We start from the raw sequence: 19,292 nt of genomic DNA, 5'->3' as shown, positions 1-19,292 counted from the left end.
TTGGTTTAGACATCTGAGTCAATTTAACTTAAACCAATACAGACTTTGGTATTTTTCAGAGAGGGAAAGTGAGGCTTTGGTAAGAAGGTGTTCCCTGCTGCATGCGGCATGCCGGAACCCAACCGGTGTCACGCCAGAGTTGATGGAGGGAGTTAAGATGACAGAACAACGTATTAAAAAAGAAAAAAAAATAGCAAATAGAAACACCATCCTCTCCAACTTTCATCATAGAGCAAGTGTTTTGTGAGAAATTTCTTTTTTTTTTTTTTTTTGGCACTCATGGTTATTTATTTTATTCTGTGGGTTATAATCCATTACTATTTATTTTGCTATTCAAATTGTGCGGGAAATCCTTGTTTAAAAATTAGCCAATAGAGTCACTGGGAGCAGAGCTAAGAGGCCGGCCGTTGTTCAGGTCTCCTCTCTGCCTTTTCTTCTTTCTCTTGGAAGGTCCTCGGGCTGGGGTTTGTGCTCACCCGAGGCTGGGGGTGGAGGAAACAGGCAGGGTGGGCGGGGATGCTGCTGACACAGGTGCCGGCAGGCTCCGGATGAAGACGGCTCTGTCCACACGTGCAGCACTTGCTTCCTGCTTCAGACCCAAGCCCTCCGTTACAAAATAATTCAGATCTTGTTAGTTTCTGAATAATCTGGTGGGAAGACACTGAGCGTTTGTATTGTCTTCCTCTGAGGTTTAGGTAGGGATTTAACTTTTAGTGTCTAGATCATCAGGGCATTTGAGGGCTAGTGAAAATGTAAGATCCCGACGTCATCATCTCTACTCAGTACGACCACGGATGAAATAACCTCACTGGAAAATTTTACCTCTCTCCTCCGAAATAAAAGTTTTTATTCTAAGGTAACAAATAATCAAAAGATTTTAAAGGTTGACAAAACACCTGAATCCACGGAAGTGTGGGTCAAAGCAGTCTGGAGCAGTGATGACTCTTCACTGTAACAGCAACACATGTAGGGCCTTGGCAGTTGCCCCCGAAAAAGAAAATTAATGATTAATGATAAGGGGTAAACCTTAGAAAGGAAGAGGCTCGGTTTTAATACCAAGGAGAGAAATTAAGGTGAATGTGAAGGGAGAGAGGGAGTGAGAAAGAAACATCAAGGCATCTGAGCACCGGTCAGGGCACAGAAGTTGCCATTTGGTGATGTGTGTTAGAGCCAAGTTATAGGACAAAGATAGAAGGTGGAAAGGACAGAGCGGAAAAAGTAACTACAGGTGAGGACAGGACACAGTCAGGCTCCCATCTCAGGAGCATCTTGGGCTGCTCTGCGGTCTCCTTCTATCTTGTGGCGCTATGATTCTTCGGCCCAGGTCCTGGCCCTGTCACCCGCTTTGCCCTGTGATGCAGCCTCCTGACACCAGTGACTCCCCGGGCCTCAGAAGGGGAAGCGTGAAGACAGATGCAGTGACTTAAATTAGCCTGGGAGCCTGGAGGGAACAGCGATGCTGCTGCTGCCGCTGCCCCTTCCTCTGCCCCTCCTCCGACCTCCCTCCCTTTCTTTCTTCCTTACCTGGTAGCGTAACAGTCCCAGAGGGGAATCCTGCAAATTCTGGGGCTGGCAGAGAAGCGGGAGTCATTGTCTTGGAGCAATGGAAATCCTCCACCACAAAGGAAATTGTCTGCTCACCATGCTTTTTGAGGAGCCATTGTCCAGGAGTTACGTTTTAACTTGTCTGTTGGAGGATGCAGACTGACTCCTCAACGTGACTGCCTGATGATCACATCCGCCCTGCTACTCTGTCCTTGTCAGGGCAACTTGCTAAGACCTGAGATGCGCTGACGGCGATCTCATCATATCCCTAGATAATCCTTAGATGTTACGTGATCACAGGTGAGGAAACAACAGGCTGGAGGATGTGACTCTTGCTGTGACAGTTTTGCATCTTCGTAGAGGAGCTGAACTTAGGAACAAGGTCTCCTGAGTCTTGGTCCACAGGTTTTTTTGGTTTTGTTTTGTTTTGTTTAAACAATACACCATAAAACCTCGCTTGTTTCTAAGTTCCTAGGGTTGGTTTTGGCATCAAGGGGAAAAGAAACTGAGCCGGCCTAGGATGGAGGTGGTTGGCACAGAGAGACAGACAGGAGCCTGTGGTGGAGGATTTTGTGATTGTCGAGCTTCGTAGCTGCCGCTTTCACTGTCAGTGGAGCGGAGCAGGGGGCCGGCAGCTACCCCTGGCCTGGCTGGTGTCCCATTTTTGAGGCCCCAGGGTTATTTTTAGCCTCAGGGCCTTGGAAGCAGGTGTGGTCCAGGCTTGAAGGCCACGCCTGGAATCTGTTCAAGTCTTGTGCACGTCTGTTTAGGAGCGGAGGACAGTGACGGGGCCGCTTAGCGACTCTGTGAAAAGAATTTGTGCTTTTCCAGTGAGAGGAGTAAAAGTCACACGGTGTTTCATTTGCGATGCTTTAGGTAGGTTTGTTTTGGAAACTTTATAAATTGAAATACATTTTAAGAGTGGTAGGGAATATATTAGAAAGCTAGCTACGAGTCCTTTGTATACAGAAAAAAAACCCTTGGGTATTAAAAGAGTTACACCTCAGCTGACCCTTTTTAAAAGTCCAGGTTTAAAAATAAATAAATAAATAAATAAATAAAATAAAAGTCCAGGTTTATAGCCACAAGTGTGTAATTTAAAATTTAATTATTCTCACCCCCCCCCCCGAACGTTATTGTTATTAAAATAATCCTTTGTAAGTCCTTTGGTGAAGTAGAGATTCAGCTTTTTACCTTGAGAGTAAACATCAGCTTCCCTATATCGTGTTTGTTGATATTCTTGCTTTGCCCAAACCCACACTTTTTTGTCGTCATTGTGTGTGTGTGTATACATTTTTTTTTTTTTTTTTTGGCCGTGCCACGCGGCTTGTGGGATCTTAGTTCCCTGACCAGGGATCGAACCTGGGCCCAAGGCAGTGAAAGCACCGAGTCCTAACCGCTGAACTGCCAGGAAATTCCCAGCCCACACTTTTCTTGACAGCACTGTTCAGGAGGGCTAGAGCCCCCAGGACCCGGGTCTGCGTGGATGTCATGCCCTTTCTCTAATTTTTTTCTGCACTTTCCAATATTATGGGAAAGAAAAGAATATAATAAATGTTACCCTTACCCAAGCAAAACTATTATGACATTTTTGAATATATATGTTCGTGTGTTTGTATATATGTGGGTGTTTGAGGTTCTGCTTTACCTACTGTTCTGTACTTTGATTTTACTCTCTTTATATATCATGATTATCTTTCATTATTGGTCATGTTTACTTTGGTCGTAATATCTTTAGTAATTTAGCTCTTTGTCAGGAAAGTACACCTGTTAGATAGTGGAATTTTGCTGTTTGGGGGTAGGTGGGCTAACTGGTGCATGGATAAAGATGATAAGTTCATATTAGCATTACCTACCCCCCTGAATACAGTAATCTCTCTTACAAAGACCTTGTGGTAAGGATTCTGACAAGGAGCCTTCTGACAAGGAGAGCTCCTTGAAAGCATTTTTCTTTATTTTAACGTAAACCTCCTTTGAATGATCTCCTTGTTGTAGAGCTCTCTTCAAGCATGCATCTTGTTCAACATGTCTTTGATGTTTTCCTACATCCTGTTATAAAGCCAAGATTCTGTTGTTAGGTACTACACATTCGTGGAGTTGGAAGAATTGTATTAAATTAGCATTAATAGTAATCTTCCTTGTTACAGTGTTTCTTTTTATTTCTTTGCCAAGTAATGCACTAACATAGGAACCACAGCTTCTTCCTTTGTAGTTTTGAGGAAGAAACTATACTAAACTTTCTTGTGTGTTTGTGTGTGTGTGTATATATTTTACGCTTAAGTTAAAGGTTCAAGTGACTAAAACTGCTTCATTTCCAAAAGATATAACCATAGTTCTGAAGGAAGACTGAACACCTGCCACATCTTTTCCTGGCATTTGCCCAATTCAGCATTACCTTGGTCAACATATTCATTGGCCTCAAGCCCTCACATAGAGAACTAGTCTCCCAGGCGTCCACGTAGCCATCTTCCACCTCCCTCATGGGCTTTACTTGACCATCAGAGCAAGGACTTCTCTGACTACTCTGTTTAAAACTTTAACCCCTCCACCTCCGTTCTCCTTCTTCTTTCCCTGCTTAATTTCTTCTCCACGGCACTGATCACCGTCTCTCACGCGACACGTTTTGTGGTTGTTGCTGTTTATTGTGCATCTCGTCATTCAGTTAGAAACTCCAGGAGGACAAGAGATTTTGCCTCGTTCGTTTTGGTTGCATTTCCGCAGCAGTGCCTGACACTTATTAGGTGCCCGATAACCATTTGTTAGTTGACTGAATGAGCTGCAGTAGGCCTGACAGATGCTCGGGAAAACCAGGATGTACCAGTTATTCCCCAGCTAACATTCTGAATCTCTCCTCCCCCGCCTCCAGCCCAGCTTTATTGCAAATATCCTGGCACAACGGGTTCTCCTCAGCTCTCAGATTAAACCAGCCTCTGGCCACATTCCTCTTGCCAGCCACTCCATCCAGGGGTCCTTCATTCCCACCCCCTCAAGACTACTGCTTCTGGGGGTGTAGAGTCCGTCGTTTTCAGGCAGGGTGCCAGGAGGAAGCTTTAAGTGCAGAAGGGTAAGTGAGGGAGCCCTGGGGCAGGAGCGTGTCGGGGATGGATAACTGGCGTGGAGGCAGGAAAGAGGAGGCGAGGAGGGGGCAGGGGGTGGAGTGGGGCGGAGAGCTCAGGTGGGTCAGGGAGGCGGAAGCTGGTAGAACAGGTGACCATGAACGGGAGGCTTCCGGTGAGCCAGTTCCAGGAGCGCAGTGCCCTTCCTCAGCAGAAACCTGGGGAAGGCTTCTCCCAGATCTGGACTCTGCCTGGGTCTGTGTCTGCAGCAGAGGCCTTGTATCGGGTCTCTGAAGGATGGCTACTCTTCCAGCCTTTGTCTGTGGACCCTTGAGATGCGTGTAAACAGCCTGAGCCTCTGATGAGAGCGGGTTCTTCCTGCAGTGCTGTGAGTTGCTGAGAGACGGTCGTTGGATTTTTCCAGTGCTGACAAATGTCTCCACGCCTAGCTCTGCCTAGACAGTGATTCAAGCAACCTCTATCCCGTTATCGCCACCACTAGGCAGGTTGCATCCTCTATGCTGGGGTAAGAAAATAAGGCCAAGGCAGGAATAGGTGACTGAGAAGTGCATTAAGCTCGTGTAGCCCTCTTGGCTTTGGTGAGGATGGTTTCGGGGTTTGTTTTTGTTTCTTTATGGCATACGTTTTACCAAATACCAGACCTCAGAATTTCTGTCAGGGTTAACCCGCAGCGTGTGAGGCAGAGAAGCGTTAATCAACGTAGGATTAAAATGGTCCGAGTCCAAGATGCTCAAGCTTCCGGACATCATGGCCGCCTTTTTTCCCTTTTGATTTGTTGAGTTTTTTTTTTTTTAATTTATTTATTTATTTTTGGCTGTGTTGGGTCTTCGTTTCTGTGCGAGGGCTTTCTCTAGTTGTGACAAGCGGGGGCTACTCTTCATCGCGGTGCGCGGGCCTCTCACTGTCGCGGCCTCTCTTGCTGCGGAGCACAGGCTCCAGACGCACAGAGCTCAGTATGTTGAGTTTTTCTCTTATTAATAGTCTGTGTGTAAGGCTCTGCTGAAAGCCTGTTTGGTGTATCCTGTTGCCTATTTCTTCAGTTTTACTGGAGGAAAAAAAAAATTTAAGACTGGCTTGTAGTTTAATAGCTAAACTACAAGCCAGTCTTAAACTTCTCACCTGATTATATGCTTTCCATAAATTCTCTGAGAATCTGAACTTGAGCTGAAGCCCAACCAGACAAGGCTCGGTCACTGTCCTCAGCTTTGGGGTCCTTTCCCCTTTCCTGAGAATTCCTTTGAAAAAGGAAGGTTTTAAAATGGAACTGGGGGGTGGGATGGGGGGCAGCCTGTGGGCCCGGATGTGGGCACCGGGGCAGCTGTGCCGGCGACAGCCCCAGAGGGAGAATCGTGTGTGAGAAAGGGCCTCACCTCTTTCCTGGTGGGATAGACCCAGTGCAGTGTGACCCGCCGAGAAGCCAGGATCCTATCTGGGAAGTTGAAAAGAATAACGCCTCATCTGAGAAGAGGAGGGAGACGCTTACCAGTCATTTAAAAACGACCTCAGTCTTTAAAACATTTGCTGTTTGGACACTAGCTTTAAAGGCTACAAGTCAAGTAAAGGCTGCAATCAAAACAGAACACTTTTCCTCTCCGCTGATTACTCTAATGGCAAACACTGGTTCTTGGCCAGTTGAGCTTTATTTCGTTCTTTTAATTACATTGATCATCAAAATAGTCTTAGACTTAACAGTTCTCCCACATAACTAATTCAGTGGTATTCTTTAGTCCATTGATACTCTTGCGAAGTTGGATGTAGAGTGAGTTTGAACAAATAACACTCTCCTAATTTCCATTATAAAGTCATAGATGCATTTCCAGAGGTAACCGAATGGAATCTCAAACGTAAGTTACACAGAAAAACTTCAACTATTGTATGTTAGGGTGAAAGGTTCTTACACAGTTTATGTCAGTATTAAATGTTATAAAATAGGAAACGTAAATTGTTTGCTGAAATGTAAAATATACCACAATTGGCCCTTCTTTAGGGGATCTGCCCACGTTGTTCCCTGATGTGTGTATTTTGTTATATTAATATATTGCCTCTGCCTCTCTCCATCTTTTCATAAATAAAGTCTTTTAAATCCTTTATTTCTGAAACTAGGATACTTTGTAAATATTTGTTTAGTGGACCTGGTTAAGGTTACTAGTCTTCGGTATAATAAATACTGACCTTTTTTTAAATTAAATTAAATTAAATTTAATTTTTTATTTTTTAACATCTTTATTGGAGTATAATTGCTTTACAATGGTGTGTTAGTTTCTGCTTTATAATAAAGTGGATCAGTTATGCATATGTCCCCATATCTCTTCCCTTATTTTTTTTTCTAAATAGAAAACTCTCTTGTATGTATATAGAAGGGTTATGTCACTGTCTTCTGAAGGCTGGCTGCCTCCTAGATTTTCTCGATGGTGGACTAGGGCGTCCCATCACCCTTCTCTTGAGAAGAGTGTCTCTGCTGCCCCAGCCCCATCTCCTGGGTAGCATCGTGGTCCAGGGCTCCCTCAGCACGATCCCCAGGCAACCCAGAGGGCAGCCCAGGTGGGAGACCTTGAACAGCGCTCTGAGGTCTGCAGGGACGGGGTGGCAGCAGAGTGACGCGGCTGAAGGCCTTGACCTTCAGCGGCCCCATGGCCTCCATACAGGGAGCTTGTGGTGCCGCCCTCTCTTTGGGTGGGAACAGCCCAGGTTGCAGCAGGTTGTCCTTTAAGAGATAAATTTCGTGCTTCCCTGAACATGAGTGTCACATTTTACATTTCCCTTGAGTCAGAGTAGCTCCAGAGGATACTCTCCCATTAGGATGCCATAAAGCAGCTTGCTGACCCTTCAAGCACATTGTCGTGAATTACTCCTCAGCCTTTTGGTCCTCAGGTAAACAGCCGATTGGGTGTAATGCTAGAGGAAAGGGGGAGCTCTCTCTTTTTTTTTTTAACATCTTTATTGGAGTATGATTGCTTTACAATGGTGTGTTAGTTTCTGCTTTATAACAAAGTGAATCAGCTATACGTATACATATATCCGATATCTCTTCCCTCTTGTGTCTCCCTCCCTCCCACCTTCCCTATCCCACCCCTCTAGGTGGTCACAAAGCACCCAGCTGATCTCCCTGTGCTATGCGGCTGCTTCCCACTAGCTATCTATTTTACATTTGATAGTGTATATATGTCAGTGCCACTCTCTCACTTCGTCACAGCTTACCCTTCCCCCTCCCCATGTCCTCAAGTCCATTGTCTAGTAGGTCCGTGTCTTTATTCCTGTCCTGCCCCTAGGTTCTTCAGAACCTTTTTTTTTTTTTTTTAGATTCCATATATATGTGTTAGCATACGGTATTTGTTTTGCTCTTTCTGACTTACTTCACTCTGTATGACAGACTCTAGGTCCATCCACCTCACTACAGGTAACTTAGTTTCGTTTCTCTTTATGGTTGAGTAATATTCCATTGTATATATGTGCCACATCTTCTTTATCCATTCATCTGTTGATGGACACTTAGGTTGCTTCCATGTCCTGGCTCTTGTAAATAGAGCTGCAGTGAACATTGTGGTACATGACTCTTTTTGAATTATGGTTGGGAGTTGTCTTTTAAGGTTAAGTATTTCTACATGTTTTATTTAGATTTCCAAAAGTGCATGTATGGGAGACCCATGGATATATAGGTTGTATTACATTCTAATTAAATTTGGAAAAAAATCAAATTGAAGTATTTTAAGTGAAAGAAAAAGCAAGATGTGTAACAGTACTGTGTATCCAGTTGAACAGAGAAGGAAAAGGAAAAGAATGTATAGTGTTTTATTCTATTTTCATTTTAAAAAATCTTTGGAAGAAATCAGAAGAAACTGTTAACAGTGTTTACCAGTTAGAGGGCCAGGGAGGAGCTGGGCAGGTGGAGGACAAGGGCGGGAGAAGGATTTTCAATGTGCTCATTTTTTTCACTTAAATGTATTTGTTGGACTTTGAATATAATGGCAGTTTTAACAGCTTTATTGAAATATAGTGGACAAACATTGGATGGATAAAGTATACGTATTCATAGTGTGTATACAGTTTTCTATTTTTTATTTTTTTTGAGCCATGTGACTATACTCTGTATTAAAAATAGAAAGAAATTAATTAAAACTTTTAAAATTGTCTAAGAAAATAGGTAAATAGCAAAGCTGGCCTGCCCTGGGCTTTGCTATATGCACTTGGGCCCCCGTGTTCCATCTAAAAATTTGTATGCCTTCTGACTTCTTGAAGAGATTTTGGGGTAAGATGAGCTTGTTGGGGTGCCAACTATCAAATATTCTCCTGTCATCTCTTAAATCTTACTTGATGCAAGAGATTCCGAGAACAAAACTATCACAGATGCGTCCCTGATCTCAGCGTGTTGACCTTCTTCGGAAAGAACAGTGAATGGAGAGAAATTTCTAAATTAGAGCTGTAGCCTGGGATGCGGTCTTCCCCAGAATTCTGTAGCTGCAAGTGAACGAGGTTTAAGGCTGTTGTTACCTCACCTTCCACAGCCCCTTGGCAGCCTCGGCCTCCTCTGTAGTCACCTGGGACCTCAGAACATCAGATGTTGCGCATGAAGGTGCTGTCAGAGGGCTCCAGCTGGCCGCAGGACAATGTGAAAGGTGTAACTTTATCCCCAGTTCACCTTCACTGTTTTGTTTCAGCTACATCCTCATGTCAGGGTCACTTTGACCAGACCTCTTCTTGGTCAGGGAAAGGGTCTTTTTCTATCCGGAACAACCGACTCTGGTTCTCTGGGGAGGAATGACCGTTTTCTTCCCCGTGAACCTGTTGGCCGCAGCCTGCCTTGGGTTTCAGTGATCTGGGCTTCTGAGAGTTGGCTGGAGGGAAGCAAAGATGAGAACTTTCTCACTCAGCTTTTGCATGTTTGCCGTCCTCTCCCTCCCTTTGTCCCTCGATCTGCTAACCCAGATAACTGCTTTGTCCTGCCCGGTTTGCACCACTGAGAGGAGCCAACGGGGCCCAGAGACTCAGGCCATTGTTGGCATCCACTTGCTCCCGTTCTCGGGTTTCCACTTTCTGCGCTGCCCGGGCTCCCGCGTGGACAAGTCACGTCACTCTGTCTCAGCGCAGCTTCATTGTGGGGACAGGTTCTTAGGAAAACAGGGTAACCTGGGAGTGGGAGCCCCGGTGAGGGAGTCAGGCCATCCGAGCCCAGGACCTTGCGTGGCTGTGAACCGTGTCACCGGGCAGTCAGGACTTGAGTCAGAAATACCCTGGGTAGGTGCTGTGCGAATGTGCATTGGTTGATTGAGTAGGACAAATTCTCTGCTCTGGTTTCTTCAGTCGAAGGTAGAGATGACTTTTGTGCTTCATTGCCATTAAGCTGTACTAAAAATAATACATCCGTATAATGAAGATACGAAATGGACAAATAATGTATTATGTGGAGCTGATTCGTGAGACGTGAGGCTAGACGCGATGGCTTCTCAGGTGCCTTCTAACGCCGTGGATGTCTGGCTCCGTGAGAAGCGGCACAGCCTGGCTGAAGCCAGACTGTAGCAGGATGGAATTGCCCCGTCTTTATCTGCTGAGGGATGCCTTTCAGATTCCAGATGCAAGGCAGCTCTGTTCACCATTGGCATCTTTACAGCATTTTTCCTCCTTTCTCTGTGTGATGACTAGTTGCTTTCTGACTTACTCTCTTTAGATAACTGACATAATTTCATCCTCAAAACAAACTTTGTGAGGAGACAAGGCCAATACTATATGTACCTTTTAGAGATGAGGAAAGTGTGGTCAGAGAGGCTAATATGGTTTGTCCGAAGTTACGTAACAAGTAAAGGGCGAGGCCACTCCTCTCTCTATCCTGTCTACTCCTACTTCTCCATGCTTCAGCTTCTAATTTCTAAGTCTGAAATTAGGAAACAGGACCCCATGATGTTTGAGGGGGTCTATCAACCTAATCCAAAATCAGTTAATCACATATGAATTATTCAGTATCTTAAATCATTTTTGGAACAAGGAGGATTTTACTAACTTATAACAGTGTAAATTGAATATCTTATGTGCAAAACACTGTGGAAGGAAGAAATACAGTACAAAACGGCTGCCATCAGGTAGTTTAACCTCCAGAAGTCGAATGCCGACAGTGGACGTCTAGTTTTATGTAGTAGGGCATTTCCTATAAGCAGAGATGGACCGGGGAGATCGGAACGTGAGAATATTGAAGGTCCGGGTGCGGGCTTAAGCTCTGGGCACAAAACTCCAACTAGCGTTAACTAGGAAATGGTCTGTCTTAGGAGTCTGGCAAGAATAAGTAAGCATCAGGTCCAGTATTAAGGGCTCTCGTATGCCTGGGTTGCTGACCTAGAGTCCAAGGTCAAGGTGTGAGATTTTCTGAGGCTGGGAATCAGGGAGTCTCTTAAAAATGAGGTACAAGAAAAAGCGAACTGGAAGCGGAGGACCAGCCAGGATCTTAGCTGTGAGTCGGCCTGGGGCGGAGTGGATGCCTCACAGGCCCCCAGCAGCTAGTTCAGCACTTGGTGTGACAAGTACATCAGTCATTGCCCCTCCTCTTCCTTAAAAGGCAGCCGAAATTTACAGAACCTCCCATTTTCCTGCCTCTTCTTCCTGAGGGTAGTTTCAAGGAATGCTCACAGCACACACACTCCATTTATCATAGTAATTCTCAAGCCATCAGGAAAGGTTTTTATGTCCTGACAACGTCAGATTGCTAACCTGATCTTAGGTGGTTGTTTTTTGTGCTATTTTCAAGAAATAAGCAAATAAAATCTGGAATAAAAATGCTTGGACTGGCTTTTTACAGCTCTTTTCATTTCGTACTGTAAGTCAAGTAGTTCTGGGCCCCCAGGTGATTATATATAATTCATGACTCTGTCTTGTTTTGTCATCTTTGAGTTTTTATATTTTGCGGTGAAAGCGAATCATCATTAGTACGTTTCCTGAAGCCATACCTACTTGTCCGTTTTGTTTGTTTGTTCAAATGAAACAGTGCATCAAGTATGGAATTAGATTAATGGGGTAAATATTATGAATCATACACTCCCTCTAATCCGATGCTCTTTCTTTTTCTGACCCCCGTGTTTTGTTTTCCGTCTGTCATTCTCTCTCCATGTAGGCTTTTCAGCCCCATGTAAAGCTGTTGGCGCGAGGGAACAGAGGTAAAGAATGATGTAATGCACTGGCTGCCCCAAAGCATCTTTTGTTGGAATGGTTATTCCAGTCATCTCTTTATGAATCAAGTGTGAGGGGCTGCTTTGTGGCAGGAGGCCTCTGCGAGAGCACATCAACGGGAAAGAGAAAGAGACATTCACTTGGAGGGCTCTTGCTGAAAATGGGTTTAACTCTCCTCTTGCCAGTCGCCACCAGCCTGACCTCATACATTTCAGTACAATGGAGTGGCTGAGCCTTTGAGCACACCACCATTACATCATCGTGGCAAATTAAAGGAGGAGGTGGGAAAAGAGGACTTATTGTTGTCATGGCCCATGAGATGATTGGAACTCAAATTGTTACTGAGAGGTTGGTGGCTCTGCTGGAAAGTGGAACGGAAAAAGTGCTGCTAATTGATAGCCGGCCATTTGTGGAATACAATACGTCCCACATTTTGGAAGCCATTAATATCAACTGCTCCAAGCTTATGAAGCGAAGGTTGCAACAGGACAAAGTGTTAATTACAGAGCTCATCCAGCACTCAGCCAAACATAAGGTACACGCTTGCTTTCTTTTTCCTTTTTAAAATAAATGGGCCTGCTGAGTGGGGAATCATTTTAAATGAAGCCTCATTTTTAAGGGGAGAAAGTAATTTGAGGAAGTTTTGGTTGCTTTTTCTAAACTTTGATACCTTATGCTACCTCAGAATAATTCACTAATTGTAGACACTGTCACACCTCAGGATGTTTCTAAGCTACACAGAAAGCTTAACTTGTTTTTATTTGATCCAGTGCTGTGTTTCCCTATTAATGCTAAAAATTGTTTTATTAATTTAACACAAATAAAAAGTTATGTCTAATACAGTATATTATAATACTCAATTGTTAGCAATTATATAATAGTATATTATATTGTCTGTATATTATTAATAACTAATACATGGTTTTATGTTGTTTACAAATGTACTGAAAGGAAATCATTCTTTTCAAGTGCCTTGACGAGAAAGTAGAAATTAATTATATTACAAGTGTTTTTTGTTTGTGGGAAGTTAAGGTAATGGTCAGAATTTAAGGATCTTCAAGGAGAGTTTTTCTTAGGATACCAGGCTGTCAGCTTTGTGGTAGGTAAGGCTGTTTGTTTTGTTCAGGAATAAAAATGAGTTTGTGCTTTAATCTTACGAAAAGCTGATTTGTTACCGAGTAGAAACCATTTTAAATGTTTCTTTAGTTCGGGGGATCGGGATCGATACGTTTATTTTGCGTATTATTTTGTTGTACATGTTTTTACCCTGTTATCGTGTTAAGGATTTAAAACTAAGGAGTTTTGAGCACATTTACACAGAAATAGCATCAAGTTTGCCTTGCAAATGTTGATTTTTGCAAACATTTAAACCATGCGTATGCTTGGTTTATCCAGTACATTTGACCACATCTCATTTTTATTCAGATTATTAAGGAAAACAGGAAGCAGTTACTTGCTTCAGCAGCAGAGGTGTATGGGATTATGTTCCTCGCTTTCCTCCCTGACAGCCTCACGTTTGCATTTTAGGTCGACGTTGATTGCAGTCAGAAGGTTGTAGTTTACGATCAAAGCTCCCAAGATGTGGCCTCTCTGGCCTCAGACTGTTTTCTCACTGTACTCCTGGGTAAACTGGAGAAGAGCTTCAGCTCTGTTCACCTGCTAGCAGGTAAGGCTTGTGGTACAACTGTGAGGGCTCGCAACCTCCTTGAGCCTGTGAGTAAGCAGGGTTCCACAACGAGCTCGAAGTACACTAGGTGGACGCAGCTTTGAGGTCACTGTGTAAAATGACTTATTTATAGCTTCTGATTGACGTAACTATTCTAGTTAACCTGAATGCTGTTGTTCTTCCCCATTGGTCAGTGTATTTCTGATTTAGCTCAAATGCCTCTTCATCGGGTATTTATTAGCCAGAAGTGCCGTGTAGGTCTGTGCGCCCGTGTAGATCTACAAACACCGAATGCTCTGCATTTCAGCTCGCTCTCAGTGCCCACCCCCAAGGAGAGGACCCGCCCAGCATTCGGTGTGAACCCCTGTTAAACATTTTTGGTTGAAGTGGACTCCAGCAATAAGATCACCCATCCTGGACGTTATGTACAATGAGACAGAAAGAGAATGTGTGCGGAATATTTCTTCCAATAATCAGAGGGAAAATTTTAAAACTAACTTACGTATTTTTGTTTTGTTTTCACAACTGAAAAAAGTCTCAACTTGCAAATGCTAAGCAACCAGCTGACTTTGTAAAGCGCACGGAAAGGACTAACTATTTTATATCTGCCCTAAAGGAGGGTGGTGTGGGAGTTCCATCTCATCAAATTCCAAAGCAGACTGTTCATCCTTTGCTTTCCCTGTTTGGCAGACAGTACCGAAGCCCTTTCACTCACTCTGGCTCCCGGAGCAGGGAATACAGTTTGACAATGCGCAGTAACCTTTACCACAAAGCCGCTGTGTCCAGCAGATTCTGCCACAGTGATCGGCAAGATCGCTTTTAAAAATCTGATCTAAGAAAAACAAAATATTGACAGATATTGTCACTTTCGCACCTTTCGTCTTTTGTTGCGGGGAGAGTCCGGTGAGCTTGATGTTACTGGCAACTGATGGTTAGACTGTGGACATTTCAGTTGGAAGAGAATAGGCTGAATCAGTTGTTGGTTTGTTACCACGTTTAAACTCCCTGAAGGTTTCAATGAGACTTCTGTGTCTTCATTTCTCCCTCGTCAGCTTTTGCTCCCGGTTTCAAAGAGTAAAGCATCGTTACCTGTCACTTTCAGGTCGTCTGTTGGCACACGTTTCATCTATGCTGCAATTCTGTCCTAAAGTGAAGCCAGCTCGGTCTCAGAACGGAGCTCTCAGAACTCTGTAATGGAGAATTATAGCATTAGGTTCTGTGTCTCTTGGTAGGCACGGTCTTTTACTGGGAGTGTAAGTGTGTTAAACCTGACAGCTGTTATTAGAGTCCCACTCACCTCGGTTGCTGAGTTTAGGAACGCAGTCGTGCTTCTTGGAGCCACTGTGAGGGACTTTACCTTGGAAAGGTAAACTGGAACTATCGACGGAACCAGGGTTTTTCTTAAAGAGGGTGCACCCAGAGGGAAGGCGATTATCCCTCTTTGCTCTTGTTTGAGACGCTTTTCTCTACGGGGGCTCTGACCCGACGGCTTGGCCAGGCAGATGCTCCCGGAGGAATGAGCTCATGTCGAGTTTTAGTTACTCAAGTCATCTCTCCTCTTTCCCGAGGAGCTCTCCCTTGTTATGTGGAAGGTTCCTTCCAGCCATGTGCGGCTTTGGGAGGGGTGCTCACTGGGCAGTAAGGAAGGAAAAGGACTCATTCTGACCCTCGAGATCAGCCCTAGGGATACGTGGGATGGTGCTGGTCAGAACCCCTGGCATCCCCACTTTGTACCGGAAATGGGTCCTAGGCCTAAAGGAAAGCCCATCAAGGCAGCTCCGAGACCACATACGTGTATTCACAGCTCCGTCTCGTCATCCACACCCCAGAATCCTGTATTTCTTTCAGCTTAGAAGGTGGCTTCAGGGACTGAATGCCCTTGTTTGGGAGTTTCTGAGCAGCGAGATTTCTTAGGACACCTCAGAGAGGGTTCCGGACGATTAAAAGCCTCTCGGCCATCCCAAAGCTCCTGACCGGTTGGAAATTCCCTTGGTTAGTGAGCCTGTTCCTCAGAGTGGACAGAAAAGAGAGTTAGTAGAAGAGAGAGAGTGCTGGGGAAGGCGTGACCATCAGTTCTCGGCAGTGTGGTTTTTTATGTTTTGTGCTTTCGTTTTTTTTGGTATTTGCCAAGTTCCAGCAGCTGCTCTAGAGGACGTCCCAGGGATGTGGGGTAGAAGGACATATCAACACGTGTTTCTCAAATATTTTGCTTCGGGGAAAATAACTGACCTTGGAAAAGCATGCTAGCGTCCCACAGGTGCTACGGGAAATGACAGGGTTGCTGGAGACAAGTTTCACTACAAGCTGCCCCTGATGCTTTCAGCAGTTACAGATGCTTGTCGGCCCTGGGGTGGGGGTGTGTGTGATAATAGAAAGACAATAGAAAGACAAAGTGGTTTCTTGGAGTGATTTCTCCATTACTTTAGAGCTTTCAGTTACTTTGAGATTGACAGGAAGAAAGTATTCGATACGTCAGATGGTTTTTTTATGGTCATTATATCAGTATATGGAGTGAAGAATTGTGGCCCAAATTCCATTCACCTTCTCAGGGCCACCTTACCTAGGGAGCAGTGACTCTGGAGAAGGGGAAGAAGAGGACCTCCCCGAGGAACTGATAGAGGAAGCATCTTAATAAGCCCTTTTCCTCAAGCAAGAGGAGACCCAGACTGACCTGTGGGACCTAGTGACATGGACGTTAACAACGAAGACTCCGTCTCGGGAGAGGGTTGGACTCGGGGAAGCTGCACTGGAGCTCAGTGGGCTCAATTCTTCCCTGTGGAGCAGCAGGGTCTGCGCTGGGACAGGCTAGCCTGGTAACCTTCAGCTTCTGCCGGGGAAGGGGGTCCTGTTAAGCCACTTTGACAGCTGGTTATCAGTGAGACCAGGGTCCCAAGCCTTCCAGTCCTGAAACTTAGAACCTGGGTCTGCAGTGAACTCGGCCTGTACTGGCCACATCTGCGGGCCCTACTCAGCCAGCGATCTTGACCCCTGACTGATCAACTTTCCCTCTTTTTAAGCCCAGCCAGTATTCTAAACCAAGTGATTAATATTTGATAGCCATATGCCACATGCGAGTCTTCGATTAGTATCTTAAAATCTTAGTTAAACTTACGTTGTCATGTATCTTCTTCATTCGTTAGCTTAACCCCCCTCCTGGATTCTCTGTTTTCAAGCCGAGGACTGTGTCTTGTTCATCCCTGTGTTCCCCACAAGGCCTAGCACTTCTTCAGTTTTCAATGGGTATCTGAAATATAAACGAGCTTACGTGTAGGTTTATACCATTTGTGTTTCATATGACTTATTTTATTCATTTAGTTTAATTTGTAAGTGATTAAACAGCGATGAAACTAATCTGCAAGTGTAGCGAAAACGAGGATATTTTGACATAAATGATTTGCGAGTTGTCTTCGTTCAGGTAGAGCAAAAATATAGCTGCTATGGGAAAAGTATCTAATACGAAAATGTTTCCATCTATTTAAGCAGATTTCAACATGATTTTAAGATCTAATAAATACGCTAGTACAGGGAGTCCCCCGGCGGCCCAGTGGTTAGGACTCCGAGTTCTCACTGCTGAGGGCCTGGGTTCAATCCCTGGTCGGGGAACTGAGATCCCACAAGCCACGTGGTGTGGCCAAAAAACAAAACAAAACTCTAGTACAATTAAACAGGGCTTAAACCCTGAGCTTCGATGAGGAGCTACGAGCTCTAGAAAACCTAGTGCCGCTCATAGGAGGATACAAGCCCTTGAATCCATAAGAATTGAGAACAGTTGAAATCATTTTTTTTGTACTTTAAATTGAGGGACCTCCCTGATGGCGCAGTAGATAGGAACCCACCTGCCAGTGCAGAGGACACGGCTTAAAGCCCTGGTCCGGGAAGATCCCACACGCCGCGGAGCAGCTAAGCCCGTGCGCCACAACTACTGAGCCCGGGTGCCACAACTACTGAAGCTTGCGCGCCTAGAGCCCACGCTTTGCGATAAGAGAAGCCACCGCAATGAGAAGCTCGCGCACCGCAGTGAAGAGTAGCCCCTGCTCGCTGCAACTAGGGGATGCCCACGTGCAGAAACCAAGACCCAACGCAGCCAAAAACAAATAAATAACTTTATTTTAAAAAAAAATTAAATTGCTTATCCTGCTTAGCCATTAATAAGTCTCCCAGTAGTCTCCCGATAACCAAGCCAGATTAGACCATAGCATTGTTTCCCCCCCAGGGGATTAAAGGGTTTTACTATGAGTTGTAGCCTCATCTTAGCCAAAAAGAATGAACTTGGATCCCTTTGGAAAGTTGTCCCTCATCGTTGATGGATATAAACAGTTGCCAACCTTGACTTATTGATCAACTTTTTTGGTCTTGTTAACCTTCAGAAAACTAGTTCTCTCTAAAAAAGAATCTTGTTTCTTGGCCTTTATTCATTATATTACTTTATTTTACTTGCCTTTGTCTATTATCAGTATATTTCTAAGGGTGCCAGATTGAAAACAAATATATTAGAGAAAAAGAAAAACCACCAAATCTAGACTTTTTTTGCGTGTGCTGACACAGAGAAAACAGAATAAGCGGGTTCATTTAGTAGAAACAAAGATTGCTGTTCTATTATTTTCTTCTCTTTCCTCGCTGTTGTAACTCTGAGTAAAAGCAAAAGGGACCCACGAAAGTTTGCTAATTCTGCAGCACTCATTTCTACCCTGTGTTGAGGCACAGGATTGCCCTGCAGCAAAAAACCCTAACTGAATCACAGACCTCAGCCCTTTCATTTACAGACGAGGAAAATAACAGAGCCCTTGCCTGACTCTCCCCAGCTCTCCCTCTTCTCACTGTGCGCCCAGGCCCCTGTCTGCAGTAATTCCTGAGTCGTCTGGAATTCCCTCAGGAGGCTAGACTGAGAATCGGGTGCCCACTTCAGATCAGGCCTGTGCTTTTGTGGTAGCTCTCTCTCAGCCTCTTTTTTTCTTTTTTTAGCATCTTTATTGGGGTATAATTGCTTTACAATGGTGTGTTAGTTTCTGCTTTATCTCTCAGCCTCTTTGTGAACTGCAGAGTCATATTCTTACTTCACATTTTATGGGAGAAGCAACGTATGAAAACAGACTGTATATAAAATTTTTAAGCATTGAATTTTTTCAGCTGGGGGGAATCATCAACTAAAAGTCTACTCTGTCCTGAGCTGACATACCACTCCGGATAATGATGGAAGATACCATTGGGGTTAGTGTCAGGCGCAGTGCTGAGGGCTCTTAGAAACATTTTGTCTCCAAACACAGCTAAGGTCTTAGATTAATGTCTGCTGTGGCTAAAGGCCAAATACGTATTTCTTTGTTTTGAGTTAGAGCTGCTACTGTAGTTAGAGCTAGGAGTGAGTAAAAATGTATTTGACTCTTGACACATTTTCAGTTTAACAGGAATCTAGATGCAGTCAGCAGTTCTGTGTGGTCAATGTGCAGCTTTGCTTCAGTGGAGCCGGTTACCTTCCTAATGCAAGTAGGGCACAACCCGGTCCTCCCGCTCACAGATTTGCTGTGCGCGCCGTTGTCATCATCCGTTCTCTCATCCAGTGTGGCGTTTCTTCTGTCCTTGTGTCTAGAGAAGGGAAATCTTCAATCCTCCCGTTTCAGATCCTGTAGTAGCTGGTAAAAGAGATTGATGTTAATGGATTCCAGTCAAAGTACTGCAGTTGTTCAGGAATTGGCTTTTCTTGTGTTTAAAGAGCTGCGGTGAGAGCCACTGAAAACAGACTAAAAATAGGTACCGTTTCGCCCACTGGCTGCCGTGTAGTTGCTGGCTCTACTTCTCAGTTTGCATGAGGTTATCTAAACTGGCCCGTCTTTTCTCCAGCTCTTACCTGCCTGTGTGGT

General features: G+C 44.5%; 1 protein-coding gene across 8 annotated transcripts in view; it reads left to right on the top strand.

Annotated features, from left to right (window-relative positions):
- DUSP16 (dual specificity phosphatase 16) overlaps positions 1 to 19,292 on the top strand; it is a 119,775-nt gene that overhangs the window by 61,165 nt on the left and 39,318 nt on the right. For all 8 annotated transcript variants that reach the window (XM_060024313.1, XM_060024315.1, XM_060024308.1 and 5 more), the window contains 2 exons: positions 11,716 to 12,306; positions 13,299 to 13,437. In XM_060024313.1, the coding sequence (XP_059880296.1) occupies positions 12,079 to 12,306; positions 13,299 to 13,437 (367 nt within the window). In that variant the 5' untranslated portion in view covers positions 11,716 to 12,078. The remainder of the gene's footprint in view (positions 1 to 11,715; positions 12,307 to 13,298; positions 13,438 to 19,292) is intronic.

The sequence above is a fragment of the Delphinus delphis genome, chromosome 11 (assembly GCF_949987515.2).
Source record: "Delphinus delphis chromosome 11, mDelDel1.2, whole genome shotgun sequence".
NCBI classification, from domain to species: domain Eukaryota; kingdom Metazoa; phylum Chordata; class Mammalia; order Artiodactyla; family Delphinidae; genus Delphinus; species Delphinus delphis.
The sequence above is the reverse complement of the archived record's forward strand: the minus strand, read 5'-3'. Positions and strand labels throughout refer to the sequence as shown.